Here is a 14,743-nt window from a genome sequence, read left to right as displayed (position 1 = left end):
TTAGAACTGACTCAAATGCATTCTTTTAATAGCTGAGTAATACTCCATTGTGTGTATATGTACCACGGCTTTCTTCTCCATTCATCTGCCGATGGACATTTAGGTTGCTTTCATGTCCTAGCTGTTGCAAACAGTGCTTCAACGAACATTGGAGTGCACGGATCTCTTTCAATTCTGGTTTTCTCGGTGTGCATGCCCAGCAGTAGGATTGCTGGGTTGTATGGCAGTTCTATTTCCAGCTTTTTAAGGAATCTCCACACTGCTGTCTGTAGTGAACAGTGGCTACACTAGTTTGCATTCCCACCAACAGTGTAAGAGGGTTCCCTTTTTCTCCACACCCTCTCCAGCAATTGTTGTTTGTAGACTTTTTGATGGCAGCCATCCTGACCGACATGAGATGGTACCTCACTGTGGTTTTGATTGCTTTTGTTTTTGAAGCGGTCAGCCAGGAAGGGTTGTGGTGGAAACAGGAGGGGGGAAAAGAAAACAAAACTGCAGGAGCCAGGAATGATTCCAAGGAAAGGAACAAGCAGCATAAATAAACACTAGGGCTTTTAGGAAAACAAGGGGCTCGTGGGGGTTGTGGGGGAGGCGTTGCTGGGATGGGGTGGGATCCGGCATGAGCCTGGATGGTGAACTCCAGGAAGAAAAAGTCAGAGGATGGGCCTTCTGTAACTCTGTGGCTTTCGTATCCACTTGGCTTCTAAGGGACAAACATGTTTTATTGTCTGTGAACAGACCAGGGCTGATATTGACACTAAACAGCCTACAACTGGAAGAGAATCATTCCTATGGGAGCCTCCTCTATTTCAGTCTTAAAAATAACACTGCTGATCTCCCACCCCCACATCTGCACTGCAAGGTTGGGTCTAAGCTCTCACTGTTGGCAGTGCAAAAACTTCCCTCCAGCCTTTCAAGGAAGTGAGTCTCTGCTGCAACTTGTAAGACCACATGCAGATTTCCTGCAACTTTGTAATGAGCTTAAAATTCCCAGAAGAAAGAATTAAAGAGATCTGTGAATTATTTTGTGAATGCAGAGGAAGACTGCAAATGAGGTGGCCCTGACCATGGCTAAGGGCAGAGAAGAGTGGCTCAAGGCACAAGGGACACAGCCGGAGGCGGGGAGCCGCGGTGCAGCCCAGAGAGCAGAGGGCTAGGCAGCTACGTCACTGCCCCTCCCGGAGGCAGCTACAGCTGGTCAGAAGTGCTGTGTGCAAAGTCCTAAGCCAGAGTTGCCACTCTCTGGCCAGCCAGCTGCCCGTCGACGGGCAACTCCAGGCAGGGCCTGAGGTCTCAGCCCTGCCCTGTCTGTAAGCCGCCGAGCACGCAGCTCTGAGCTGTCTGAGGGTAATGCTTTCCGGAGCTGAAATTTCTGACTCCTGACATTGGCCTTGAACAAGATGGAGGCTTTGGAATTTGAGAGTGTGAGTCGCCTGGCTGTGGACTATGTGGAAGGCATCCTGCAGCCCACGCCCACCTGTGACACCTGGGATCAGATCTGGAGCTTCCAAGCCAGGCCTGACGACCTGCTCATCTCTACCTACCCGAAAGCAGGTAGGCGGGAGGGACAAGGGACAGGGGAGGTGGGAGGAGGGGCAGGGACAGAAGCAAGCAAGACGCAGCACTGAGGATGTTGAGAAACCCACCGGGATTTGAGCAGAAAACCATTGAGTGGCCAGAGGGATACGGCCAACACAAATCACGGGGGCGGGGCGGGGGGACCACACAAAAAACATTAAAATGACCTACACATATTAAGAATTTAATACTCCCCATGAAGTACATGTTGCAAGAGAGTAAATCATGTTGCAAGAGAGTACCTGCAAGAGAGTAAATCAAACAGTCTGAAACAAAAGGGCCAGGCTTGTTGATTTACTTGTTACCAGGGCAGGCCCTTACAGCAGAGCCAGACCGGGCACCCCCAGCTGGTGGGGGGAGCAGGCGAGTGGAGAAGGGGGCTTATGTTCTGCAAGGCTGAACTCATAAATCCCCCTGCTCAGGGTCCCAGACTGCTCTCTGCATCTCCACCCTCCCGGTGGTATGTTGTGAGCCTGCTTTCTTATTTCAATAATCAGTTTAACAAAGTTACTGTAGAAACAGGACAAACTTGAGCTCAGCCACTGCGTCACGTAAATTTGGGGGTGAGCCGGGACAAGGAGTTCTCTGCAGCTATTTGTTTGAATCTACAGTTAGACCAAAACACAGTACTCAGCTCATACCCCAACTGCACATACATTTGCTCTTTGCAAAATCAATAACTGTCAATAATTTCTGCTACGTTCACTCATGGGCACACACAGACACACTCCACCCACCCTTTGACTTTATCTGTATTGATTTGATAAAAGGCTCTGCAGGCAGATGGGACCTTAGACTCACGTGTCAACTGGTTTCAAATCAGCCCTGGCTTTCTATTACTTCTCATGAGTTTGTTCAGAATTAAAATTTTCTAAATGTGAGTTTCTGAAAGTAACCACTGGTGGGGAATCACAACTCACTGCCTTATTTCACTCACAGTTCTACTCTATCACCATAATTTCAGTACAGTGCTTAATCTTTCATCTTTCCCCACCTACCAAAAGTGAGCATTAAAGTTTGGTTCATTTAGAGTTTTCATGGGTTAGGGGTTACAATCTAATAACAGAAAGAAAAGCACTTACCTACCGACTAATGCAGTATTTAATCAGTCATGAAAACTGCATATGCTAATAAAGGATATATTGATAAAAGGGAACAAGAAACAAGCTCAGATGATGTAAAGGTTTTCACCTAGGTTTTTCGCAGAATAGTCAACACTCTGTGACTGAGCAGAGATACACACATTGTAGAATCACTGACCTCTGACCCCAAGGACCAGCTGACTTTGAACCTCCAGCTGCACTGGAACCTGCCCCAATGTTACCCCGTCGCTATAAATTCAGAGTTGTTTAGTCGCTAAATCATGTCTGAGTCTTTGAAAACCCCTGGACTGTAGCCTACCAGGCTCTTTTGTCCATGGAATTCTCCAGGCAAGAATACCACATCTCCTGCTTGGCAGGCTGATTCTTTGTCACTGAGCCACCTAGGAAGCTGCCAAAATTCATAGTAAACACACAAAACGAGTACAGATGACTCCAACTTCCTTTGAGTTGATAGCTAAAGAAATATTGGTCCTTTAACCCGTAATGAAGAGTTGATTACAGATAATATTAGACCAACTCGTCTAGGAAATAAAATGCCATGGCTATTGGATCTCCTCCTGACATGGACGTGGTCAGACGTCTGGTTCAATAGGTCTTCAAGGCTGCAGAATAGGTAGTAGCCCCCAACCTAGTCAGGATGGGGCCCATATAAGTGACCGAAACTGGAGACGCAAGCCCTCCTCCAGGGGTAGTGCGGGTGCAGCTTCTGGATCGACCTCCGTGCTTGACCCAGATGTGTGGAGTGGCTTCCACACATCATGTACCCGGTGCGGCCACCCTCAGACCTCTGTCTCCTTCCTTTAACTCTCAGAAGGTAAATCAGTCTCAGGGTGTTGAGAATCTCAGTGGCAAAGGAGCCTAGGAAATGCACTTTCTAGCCTTCAGGAAAAACAGGACAGCATGAACACAGAGACTAAGCCCTAATCACTCGCTCATTTAGCCAACACACAACAAAGCCTCCTGGGTACCAACCTCAGGCTGTGCACTTGGGAAACAGTCTGAAGATCACACAGGGACGACCCCACATCACAGCTGGGAGAGAAAGACTTCCGGGCACACCCCGCCCCGGCACGCCCCGCGGGGCTCGGGAGGAGGCAGTGCGCCGACTGTTCAGGCAGCCGAGGACGCCGCCGGGGAGCCGAGGCGCCGGCCAGCCCCCAGCGCGCCCAGCTTCTGCGGATCGGGAGTCAGAACGCTGTACCTTCGCTTCCTCCCAGCCCTGCCTCCTTCTGCAGAACGGAGCTCAATAGAACTTGGTACTTTTGCCTTTTACTCTGGGAGGAGAGAAGCAGACGATGAGAAGAAAATAATGAATGTCAAAGGAAAAGTGATTCTGTCAATGCTGGTTGTCTCAACTGTCATTGTTGTGTTTTGGGAATATATCCACAGCCCAGAAGGCTCTTTGTTCTGGATAAACCCATCAATAAACCCAGAAGTCGGTGGCAGCAGCATTCAGAAGGGCTGGTGGCTTCCGAGGTGGTTTAACAATGGTTACCATGAAGAAGATGGAGACATAGACGAAGAAAAGGAACAAAGAAAGGAAGACGAAAGCAAGCTTAAGCTGTCGGACTGGTTCAACCATTTAAACGCCCCGAGGTTGTGACCATGACGAACTGGAAGGCACCTGTGGTGTGGGAAGGCACTTACAACAGAGCTGTCTTAGACGATTATTATGCCAAGCAGAAAATTACCGTCAGCCTGACGGTTTTCGCCGTCGGAAGATACATTGAGCATTACTTGGAGGAGTTCTTAACGTCTGCTAATAAGCACTTCATGGTTGGCCACCCAGTCATCTTTTATATCATGGTGGGTGATGTCTCCAGGATGCCTTTGATAGAGTTGGATCCTCTGCGCTCCTTCAAGGTGTTTAAGATCAAGCCTGAGAAGAGGTGGCAGGACATCAGCATGATGCGCATGAAGACCATCGGGGAGCACATTGTGGCCCACATCCAGCATGAGGTTGACTTCCTTTTCTGCATGGACGTGGACCAGGTCTTCCAAGACAAGTTTGGAGTGGAGACCCTGGGCGAGTCGGTGGCCCAGCTACAAGCCTGGTGGTACAAGGCAGATCCCAGTGACTTCACCTACGAGAGGCGGAAGGAGTCTGCAGCATACATTCCCTTCGGCGAAGGGGATTTTTATTACCACGCAGCCATTTTTGGGGGAACACCCACTCAGGTCCTTAACATCACCCAGGAATGCTTCAAAGGAATCCTCAAGGACAAGAAAAATGACATAGAAGCCCAATGGCATGATGAAAGCCATCTAAACAAGTATTTCCTTCTCAACAAACCTACTAAAATCTTATCCCCGGAATACTGCTGGGATTATCACATAGGCCTACCTGCGGATATTAAGCTTGTCAAGATGTCTTGGCAGACAAAAGAGTATAATGTGGTTAGAAATAATGTCTGACTTTGTGCCAGTACATTTCTGAATTTGAGAGAGTATTATTCTGGCTACTTCCTCAGGAAAGTAACACTTAATTTTAACTTAAAAAAAAAAATACTAACAAAAGACCAACACAGCAAATACATATTATTTCTCCTTGTAACTTTGAGCCTTGTAATACAGGAGAATGAACCTGTGGTAATCAGATGTAAATTCCCAGTGATTTCTTAGCTATTTCCAGTTGTGGGGGTGGGGAATGGATACACCATCAGTTGAACCCCAAAAAAAAAAAAAAATTGTCATAGACAAAGAAAAAGCCAGAAACATTCTACATGTACCAGTTGACTTACTGGAGAGAAGTACGCAAAGGGAAGTATTGGCAACAAGAAAATGATTGTGAGGGGCTGTCCTCTTAATTTCTGTGTCTTCCTGTCTCTGCTGGGTCTGAAGCAACACAGAGTTGCTTTTGCAGCAGGAGAACTCTTAGTAGGACACAGTCTACCTTGGTGATCCTCAAATGGATCAATTTCCTTTCCTTATCAGGATATTGGCTTCTGTGCCAAGACTAGTCAAGATTCCCAATGCATATGGTGAAGATGTTGGGAGTCACAGGCAATCTGAGTGAGTCAGTGGGTGCTCAGCACATAATGAGAACAAAGCCTCCAAGTAAGTTGGCCATGAAATAAGCAAAGAGAGAGTTGAAAGACAGGGAGCTGATCCCTGTGGGGCATTGCCTTCTAAGGGGCACAGGGCATGCGGTTGGCACATAAATACAGCACGGATCCAGGCAGCCAGAGCAGTGTTGTCTTATAAGATGCTTCTTGTTTTGGCCAAGTCATATTCAGTATGCCGGACTCTGGAACTTGAGTCTTCAGATCCTTGGCCGGACAAAGTGGATGGTATCCGAGGAAACCAAAACCTGCAGGGGACTGAAGAGAATTGCCAGGGGTTACATTTCCCAGACCTGGGCTTCATGACAATCAGTTGTCAGCAAGTTCTGCCACCATCTGCCCTAACCCTCAGCCCATCAAGCCCCACGTTGCAGGGCTGACATCAAGGAACCTCTCGTTTCCCCTTGCCCCATCTGCACTACTGAAGTATAACAACCAGATGTGTTTAATAAAATGGTTAGTTGATTTTATGTCAAAAGTAGAGGGGATGGTGATGGGAGATCTAGTCCTTATGACTGAACACCTTACCATTCAATTCCTTTCTCTAAGAGAAGCTATGAAATTGTATATATTATTTAAAGTTAAGCAAGTCAGTGTAAAGGGAGAAAGGCGGCAACATTTACATATGCAGGCATGTTTATATTTTGCTCGTGTTCCAGTTTATGTCATTGCTTTTCATTTTCAAGCGATTGGCTTAAAGAGCCACCTCACTGGCTTGATGCTTAGCAGTGTGGGCTTCTTTGATAAAATGAAACCTCCGTTTTCTCTACTGTTTTACTGTGCCTCCTACTCTTCCGTCATTGCCAAATTTTTTTACAACCCAGCAAAACAAAAGAAAACCAAAAAAAATCCTGAAGAAGTGGGCTTGTAAAAGAAAAGGGAGATCAAAAGTCAGTTAGGACTCTTGCTTCTGTATAATTCAAATTTTGGGGGATCCATTCTGGACTAGGGAGAGTTCATGGTTTAAGTCTGAAAGCAAAGAAATGACGTTTTTTCAAAGATCAGAGAAAAGGAATGAAGTTTCCTTTTGAAGGGATCTTGATTTTTTTTTATTTTTTTTTATTTTTTATTTATTTATTTTTTCCATTTTATTTTATTTTTTTTTTCTTAATTTCTTTTTTTAATTTTATTTTATTTTTAAACTTTACATAACTGTATTAGTTTTGCCAAATATCAAAATGAATCCACCACAGGTATACATGTGTTCCCCATCCTGAACCCTCCTCCCTCCTCCCTCCCCATTCCATCCCTCTGGGTCGTCCCAGTGCACCAGCCCCAAGCATCCAGTATCGTGCATTGAACCTGGACTGGCAACTCATTTCATACATGATATTTTACATGTTTCAATGCCATTCTCCCAAATCTTCCCACCCTCTCCCTCTCCCACAGAGTCCATAAGACTGTTCTATACATCAGTGTCTCTTTTGCTGTCTCGTACACAGGGTTATTGTTACCATCTTTCTAAATTCCATATATATGCGTTAGTATACTGTATTGGTGTTTTTCTTTCTGGCTTACTTCACTCTGTATAATAGGCTCCAGTTTCATCCACCTCATTAGAACTGATTCAAATGTATTCTTTTTAATGGCTGAGTAATACTCCATTGTGTATATGTACCACAGCTTTCTTATCCATTCATCTGCTGATGGACATCTAGGTTGCTTCCATGTCCTGGCTATTATAAACAGTGCTGCGATGAACAGTGGGGTACTCGTGTCTCTTTCCCTTCTGGTTTCCTCAGTGTGTATGCCCAGCAGTGGGATTGCTGGATCATAAGGCAGGTCTATTTCCAGTTTTTTAAGGCATCTCCACACTGTTCTCCATAGTGGCTGTACTAGTTTGCATTCCCACCAACAGTGTAAGAGGGTTCCCTTTTCTCCACACCCTCTCCAGCATTTATTACTTGTAGACTTTTGGATCGCAGCCATTCTGACTGGTATGAAATGGTACCTCATAGTGGTTTTGATTTGCATTTCTCTGATAATGAGTGATGTTGAGCATCTTTTCATGTGTTTGTTAGCCATCTGTATGTCTTCTTTGGAGAAATGTCTATTTAGTTCTTTGGCCCATTTTTTGATTGGGTCATTTATTTTTCTGGAGTTGAGCTGTAGGAGTTGCTTATATATTCTCGAGATTAGTTGTTTGTCAGTTGCTTCATTTGCTATTATCTTCTCCCATTCTGGAGGCTGTCTTTTCACCTTGCTAATAGTTTCCTTTGATGTGCAGAAGCTTTTAAGGTTAATTAGGTCCCATTTGTTTATTTTTGCTTTTATTTCCAATATTCTGGGAGGTGGGTCATAGAGGATCCTGCTGTGATGTATGTCAGAGAGTGTTTTGCCTATGTTCTCCTCTAGGAGTTTTATAGTTTCTGGTCTTACGTTTAGATCTTTAATTCATTTTGAGTTTAAAATCCAAATGGACAAACTCAAAAATCAATAGTTCAATGTTAAAAAACTAAAATAAAATTCCTGATTTACAATTAAATAAATTATTTTCTCAAAAAAAAAAAAAAAAAAGAGAAAGACTTCCACTCCACCTTTCTAAGGAACAATGACACCAACACAGTAGCAATGACAACCCTAATGAATGGTTGTGACAGAGAAAAGAAGAACTGTCTATTTATGAATCTTATGTCCACTCCAAACTGGAGTGTTTGCCTAAAAATCCATATTATGATAACACAAGATGTAAACAAAGAAGGATGTTTTCTGAATTCCACTATAAAGCAGGCTTCAATGTTCACACAGCTGCTCTAACGAGTATTTGCTCACATCCCAAGAAATGCGGGAGATAATGTCTGTGCCTCCTATTCTTACCCACGGAACAAGGAACAACATGGACGCAGGAGATTGTGGACTTGATACAAAACGGGGGTGATGTCAACCAAAGCCTGAGGGCACCCACCCATGAGCGATTTCCCTTCATCGAGTGGATAATCCCTTCCCTAGGATCTGGTGAGTACATCACGGCTGCACCTGACCCCAGGTCTAGACGTTCCCCAGAATTTTTACTAGCCAGCAGCCTTCTCAGGCTTCCCAGGTGGTACTGTGGTAAAGAATCCACCTGCAAATGCAGGAGACGTGGGTTCCATCCTTGGGTTGGGAAGATCCCCTAGAGAAGGAAATGGCAACCCAAGGCAGTATTCTTGTCTGGAGAACTCCATAAACAGAAGAGCCTGGTGGACATGACTGAGTGACTAAGCACAGCAGCCCTTTCAGAATCCCAGGTGTTCAAACCACCATCAATGGACTTCAGGACTCTTTTTCACTGTCTGGCCATGGCTATACTTCAGACATTTTCTAATTGAGTTTCTGTTCATACAAAAGTAAGTTAAAGGACTTACCGGTGGTCCAGTGGCTAAGATTCCGAGCTCTCAATGCAAGGGACCTGGGTTCAATCCCTGCTCAGGGAAACTAGAACGCACATGCCACAGTTAAGACCTGGTGCAGCCAAATAAATATAAATAAATATTAAAATTAAAAAAAATACTTTAAAAGTTTTAAAATAAAAGTAAGTTTTGATTCTCCAATTAGAATTAAACTCATTCCACAAAGACGAGCCTAGGAGAGGTAATTTTATGGTGGAAGGGTTTGAATTTTTTAGGTTCTTCTTTACTTGGCTCATTGTCTGGTTAAAAGCTGTTCTAGAGACTTTGTTGGTGGCCAGTGGTTAAGATGATGCTCTCACTGCAGGAAGCATGAGTTCAATCCTGGCTGGGAACTAGAATGCCACAAACTATGTGGCAAAAACAAAAACGGCTCTAGCCAAAACCCCCGTTCTCTCATATGAAAGCCACAGAGAGTTACAGGTGGTCTGGAGTGTTCCTAATAGAGTAAAAATGGGGCAGCAAGTTTCTGAAGCAAATGGAAAAACATAATGGAAAGTTGTTGAAAACTAATTTCACAGGCTTGGAACAAGCGAATGCAATGACCTCACCCCGGACGTTGAAGACACATCTCCCCTTCCACTTGCTGCCACCATCTTTCCTGGAGGAAAACTGTAAGGTAGGGAGCCAAAGGAATCCAGATTTGGCCCCTTAGAAGGACCTCAGACTGGCTTCAATTTCCTCTTAAAACACATCACTTGTTAAATTAAAAATAGAAACAAAAACAAAAAGTCCATTGGTCACATATCATCAATACGCAGATTGACATGAACCCTTTCCACCTCCCACAAAAGCCACAGCACAGAAACACAGCATCAGGAATACCCACCTGTGTGGAATACGCCCACTCTCACATCATTGTCTGCTGTTCTAATCCTGGTTTTGCTTCTCCCCTTCCTCTCTCCGCTTCTAGATGATCTACGTAGCCAGGAATCCCAAGGACAACATGGTGTCTTATTACCACTTCCACAGGATGAATAGAAACCTTCCTGCTCCGGGCACCTGGGAAGAGTACTTTGAGAGTTTTCTGGCTGGCAAAGGTGAGCGCTTGGTTTCCATCCTGTCTCAAAATTCTCAAACACTCTACAAAAAAGGTGTCAGTTTCTGAGAACAGCAGGGGCTCTGCTGGCTTTCAGTTCAGTTCAGTTGTTCACTTGTATCCGACTCTTTGCAACCCCATGGACTGCAGCACGCCAGGCCTCCCTGTCCATCACCTACTCCCAGAGTTTACTCAGACTCATGCCCATTGAGTCAGTGATACCATCCAACCATCTCATCCTCTGTCATCCCCTTCTCGTCCTGCCTTCAATCTTTCCCAGCATCAGGGTCTTTTCCAATGACTCAGCTCTTCGTATCAGTATTGGCCAAAATATTGGACTTTCAGCTTCAACATCCGTCCTTCCAATGAATATTCAGGACTGATTTCCCTTAGCTGGCTTTACCATGAATGAATTGCCAGGCGTACCTCCTCCTTCCCTTCAGGATCCTCCTCCTGGGGCGGCGGTGGGGATGGGGAGTGTACTTGTCACTGGGTTTCTGTGACTCACGGCCCTATTCTGGTCCCATCTTGCAGTGTGCTGGGGCTCCTGGTACGACCATGTGAAGGGCTGGTGGCAGGCCAAGGACCAGCACCGCATCCTCTACCTCTTCTACGAGGCCATGAAGGAGGTGAGGACCAGGCCACCTAACAAGTCCCCATTTGACCATAAATGCTTAAGTTGCAATGTGTGCACACCATCAGGGACCCTCAGATTGCAGTCGGGCACAGGAGATGCTGTGTTTCGCTGGCTGCCCCATCCACCCATCACAGCGCACCTGGCACATCATGAGTTTCTATAGCACAGTCTCACCCGAGCTTCCTAGAACTCTGGGCTGTGGGATACCTTTTCCTTACAGGCAGAGGATGGCAAACATGAGCGATGCTTTTTCTCCCCCCTTGCAGTGTGTATCTTAAAATTCCCATTAGAAGGAAAAAACTCTAGTACATTTTGGTTTTTTTCACTAGTGCTAGAGGAATAAGAGAGATTCAAGAAACAGTTTAAGAAATTTGGTGCAGTGGGAAACACTATGGATTCTCGAACCTAAGTTCTGGCTTACTGCTTGCTGGTAATTCTTTTTTGTGAAGATGTTTGACATCTAGGAATTTTGATGTTAGAAGTCACTAGAGAGGAGATAGTAATATACACTCCAAGAGATGCTATCAGGACTGAAGGAGGTGGTGTCATGAGAGTTGATGGTAAGTGGTCATCTACCCAGCACTTTTGTGACTCCACTGGGTCTGTACAGAATGACAATCTCTGGCCTTGGATTTGTAACTGAGAGCCTGATTTTGAAAGGTACATCAGAGACAGAAGCAGGCAACCAGCCGCTGTGGCCAGGTCCCCGAAGCCGCTGTGACGTCTGCTCTCAGCATCAGTTCAGTGCCTCCCCTGGGGGCATTTATCAGATGGGCTGGAGCAGGACATTTGGACCTGACCCTGGACATTCTGCTCCATGCAGCCTGTCCCATGCACTCCAGGTCACTGTGTTTCGAGCATCTTACCAACATGACCCAGTTGACATGTTAGAGCAAGAACAGTGTAAAGACTCCAGTTAATACAGAGAACTGGAGAAGGCAATGGCACCCCACTCCAGTGTTCTTGCCTGGAGACTCCCAGAAATGGGAGTTTCTGGTGGGCTGCAGCCCATGGGGTCACGAAGAGTTGGACACGGAAGCAACTTAGCAGCAGCAGCAGCAGCAGCAATACAGAAACAGTATGAGTCACCACATCTAAATGAGTCATTTCTGAAAAGCTGAACATTTGTGAGATATGATTTTTAAAAATTTTAACTCATGGCATGTTACTGATTACTATTATTAACTCATTTCAATATTCTTTTAAGACTATTATTCATTGGTATACATTATCTTATACCAAGTCTTATTTTTTGACTCTGCTCGTAGAACCCAAAGCATGAAATTCAGAAGCTGGCAGAATTTATTGGAAAGAGCTTAGATGATAAAGTTCTGGATAAAATTGTTCACCACACTTCATTTAGCGTCATGAAGCAGAACCCGATGGCAAACTACTCGTCGATTCCGAATGAATTCATGAACCAGTTGATTTCTCCATTCATGAGAAAAGGTTTTCAATGTTTCCTTTTGGCCATAATCCTAAGGGAACTGTCCAATATTTAATAGTCTCTGGGGAATTTCTTTTCTATAGAAAAGAAAAATAATATTGATAATGAAGGATTCTGGGAAAAGAACAATTTAAGAAACCACCGATGAAATTAACATTCAGCAACAAGTGGAAAGTGAGATTTGGTGTCTAGGTCTAACCGAGTATCCTCCTGTTCCCTCGAGTTCTGGCTGATAAGGTGAAAAGGTACAGAATCGAGTCAGATGGAGCAAAGGATCCACTTTATAGAGAGTTCCAGGCTGTCAGAAAGGTCCATTCATTCAAAACTACTTTTCAAGTGGCTACTATGTGCTGGGCTCTGTTCTGGGTAATGTTCAGAGCAGTGAACAAAGCACAGGAAAGCTCAGCCCTTGTGGAAACTATATTCTAGCCGTACACAAGGAAGCAAATGAAAAAACATGCAGGATAATAGATGACAGTATGGAGAAAAACCAGCTTGGGAAAGGTAACAGGGATTGCAACTGGAGAATTGGGGGGAATCTTCCTCTCTCAAAACGGCACGTGCAGTCCCTCCACTAGCAGGCCCTGCCTGCTCTGTGGGCAACATCATGTTGGCACAGACCTTGCTTCGATGCACAGGAAGGACACACATGAGTGGCCCTCAGCCCTGCTGCTCACACAACCTTGCCATCTCCCGACCCACAAACCAGACAGGTGATCCTTCCTCCCTCCTGGAGGAGGCCCTGCTGGGCCAGCCAGAGGAATGTCTCCGGGGCAGGGGGTAGAACTCCTCATACAAGAGCAGGAGAACAGAGAACCACCCCTCCCCTACAACCCCCAACCCGTACCCACTCCCACCACAGTACTGACTCCCTACCATGACTGTTCCAGGGGTCGTCGGGGATTGGAAGAACCACTTCACCGTGGCCCAGAACGAGAGATTTGATGATGATTACAGGAAGAACATGGCTGACACCACTCTAAGTCTCCACTTTCGATTCTCGTAAGGAAGTAAAAGCACCAGATTTAATTGGTATAAAGTTGATTACCCTGACCCCATGATATTGAATTCAGGTGGAGGGACTAGTGCTTCTTGTGTCTGCTTTTGTTCACCCTAAAAAAAGATGGAGCTAACAGAGGTTGGGGCCAGGTGGAAGGTAGAGACTTACAACCCTGGCATCCTTGCTAATGATCATGATGCGTCAGTTTTCTACAGACCACATGCGTGTGAACACGTTAAATATGCTCTGGTCATCACATAAGAATATACTCAAGTTTTCAGATTCAGTGTTGGTTTAAGCAAATTTGTAAAAACAGCACTAAAATGTGTCAATAGTTACTATTTCTTGCCGGTGACTGTTTTCCCCTGAAACGTTCTCATTCACTCCAGACTTCTTCCTTCAGTGCCTCCACCCCCGTCCCTCACCTCTGCCTCTGCATTTCCCTGGACTCCCCTCCCACTCCCTGCCAACCCCTCCCAGACTCGCACCTTGACCCACCTCCCTCTAGCCCCTCCTCAACTGTGTTCTAACCCATCAGCAACACCGGTCAGTGTGTGTTTCCAGGATGCCTTACCTCTGCAGCCACCCTTCTGGTTCAGAAGCCTCTCCCTTGCCTATAAGCTACAAAACTTGTTTCGCTGTTCATCATACATCTGCCAGCCTTCTTTTCCCACAACAAGACTCATTACATTTCTCTTTAGCTCAGACTCTTTCGATAATTCTGAATGTTTGCTGCCTACAAGGTACATCCCAAGCATTTTTAGCCATCGATTCAAAGGCAGCTACCTGGGTGACTTACCTTATGACATGGGCGACTTACCTTCCAAACCGCCTGCCAGCTGGATTTCGTGCTGCCAAACCCCCTCCTAACTCCAGCAGAGAGCCACCTCGCTGGGTCCAAGCGCGTCTCGCAGGCTCCTCCCCACCCCAACTGGTTTACTGTCATCCCACCTTCTCCAGACGTTTCCTTTCCTTTCTCCCCACCAGTTTAAAACATAAAGAGCAAGTTCACTAACCAGCACAGGCCTCCCATCTTCCTGCCAATACTGCAACCTGAAGGACCATCTGCTCTTTGGAAGTCTTTCACACATAACATAATTCTTATGTGTTTAAGATTAAAGTGTATCATTAAATCTCTTATAGGTCTGTATTGTCTCCTTTGTGCTTATTTAAATTTTCATTTGCTCATTTTTTCTCCAAGACAAGGACGTTGCTAAATACGTCAATGCATACCAAACGACAAGAGCTGGGAACTAAGTAACTAAAATACTCTATCAGTCAAGGAAATCTAAAAAGCCGACTTCTTATATTCTAAGTAGTCCTATACCAGTTATCTTCTAGAGCTTACTGTGTTAGCCACTAGCTGCATGTAGTTACTTAAATTATTTAAAATTTGAAAAGACACCTGTACCCCGATGTTCATAGCAGCACCGTTTACAATAGCCAAGACATAAAAACCTCAATGTCCATTGACAGATGAATGGATAAATA

General features: G+C 45.2%; 2 protein-coding genes across 4 annotated transcripts; both read left to right on the top strand.

The window, feature by feature from the left end:
* The first annotated feature begins 1,025 nt into the window (after nucleotides 1–1,025).
* SULT1C4 (sulfotransferase family 1C member 4) lies at nucleotides 1,026–14,400 on the top strand. 3 transcript variants are annotated; one of them, XM_025261115.3, is made up of 7 exons: nucleotides 1,026–1,554; nucleotides 8,567–8,698; nucleotides 9,651–9,748; nucleotides 10,043–10,169; nucleotides 10,703–10,797; nucleotides 12,074–12,254; nucleotides 13,143–14,400. In XM_025261115.3, the coding sequence occupies exons 1-7, from the start codon at nucleotides 1,401–1,403 to the stop codon at nucleotides 13,256–13,258; spliced, it is 903 nt and encodes a 300-aa protein (XP_025116900.3). In that variant the 5' UTR covers nucleotides 1,026–1,400; the 3' UTR covers nucleotides 13,259–14,400. The 3 variants fall into 3 exon arrangements, with proteins under 3 accessions (XP_025116900.3, XP_025116902.3, XP_025116901.3); XM_025261116.3 differs by having other exon boundaries at nucleotides 1,034–1,554; nucleotides 8,573–8,698; XM_025261117.3 differs by lacking the exon at nucleotides 8,567–8,698 and having other exon boundaries at nucleotides 1,028–1,554.
* Nucleotides 1,680–5,403, top strand: LOC102405485 (N-acetyllactosaminide alpha-1,3-galactosyltransferase-like). The gene is given in 2 exon segments (XM_044925962.2): nucleotides 1,680–4,255; nucleotides 4,258–5,403. Coding segments are annotated over 2 exon segments (1,104 nt in total). The 5' UTR covers nucleotides 1,680–3,990; the 3' UTR covers nucleotides 5,097–5,403.
* Nucleotides 14,401–14,743: the final 343 nt, after the last annotated feature.

This window comes from Bubalus bubalis, chromosome 12 (assembly GCF_019923935.1).
Source record: "Bubalus bubalis isolate 160015118507 breed Murrah chromosome 12, NDDB_SH_1, whole genome shotgun sequence".
Classification (NCBI taxonomy): Eukaryota; Metazoa; Chordata; class Mammalia; order Artiodactyla; family Bovidae; genus Bubalus; species Bubalus bubalis.
The sequence above is the reverse complement of the archived record's forward strand: the minus strand, read 5'-3'. Positions and strand labels throughout refer to the sequence as shown.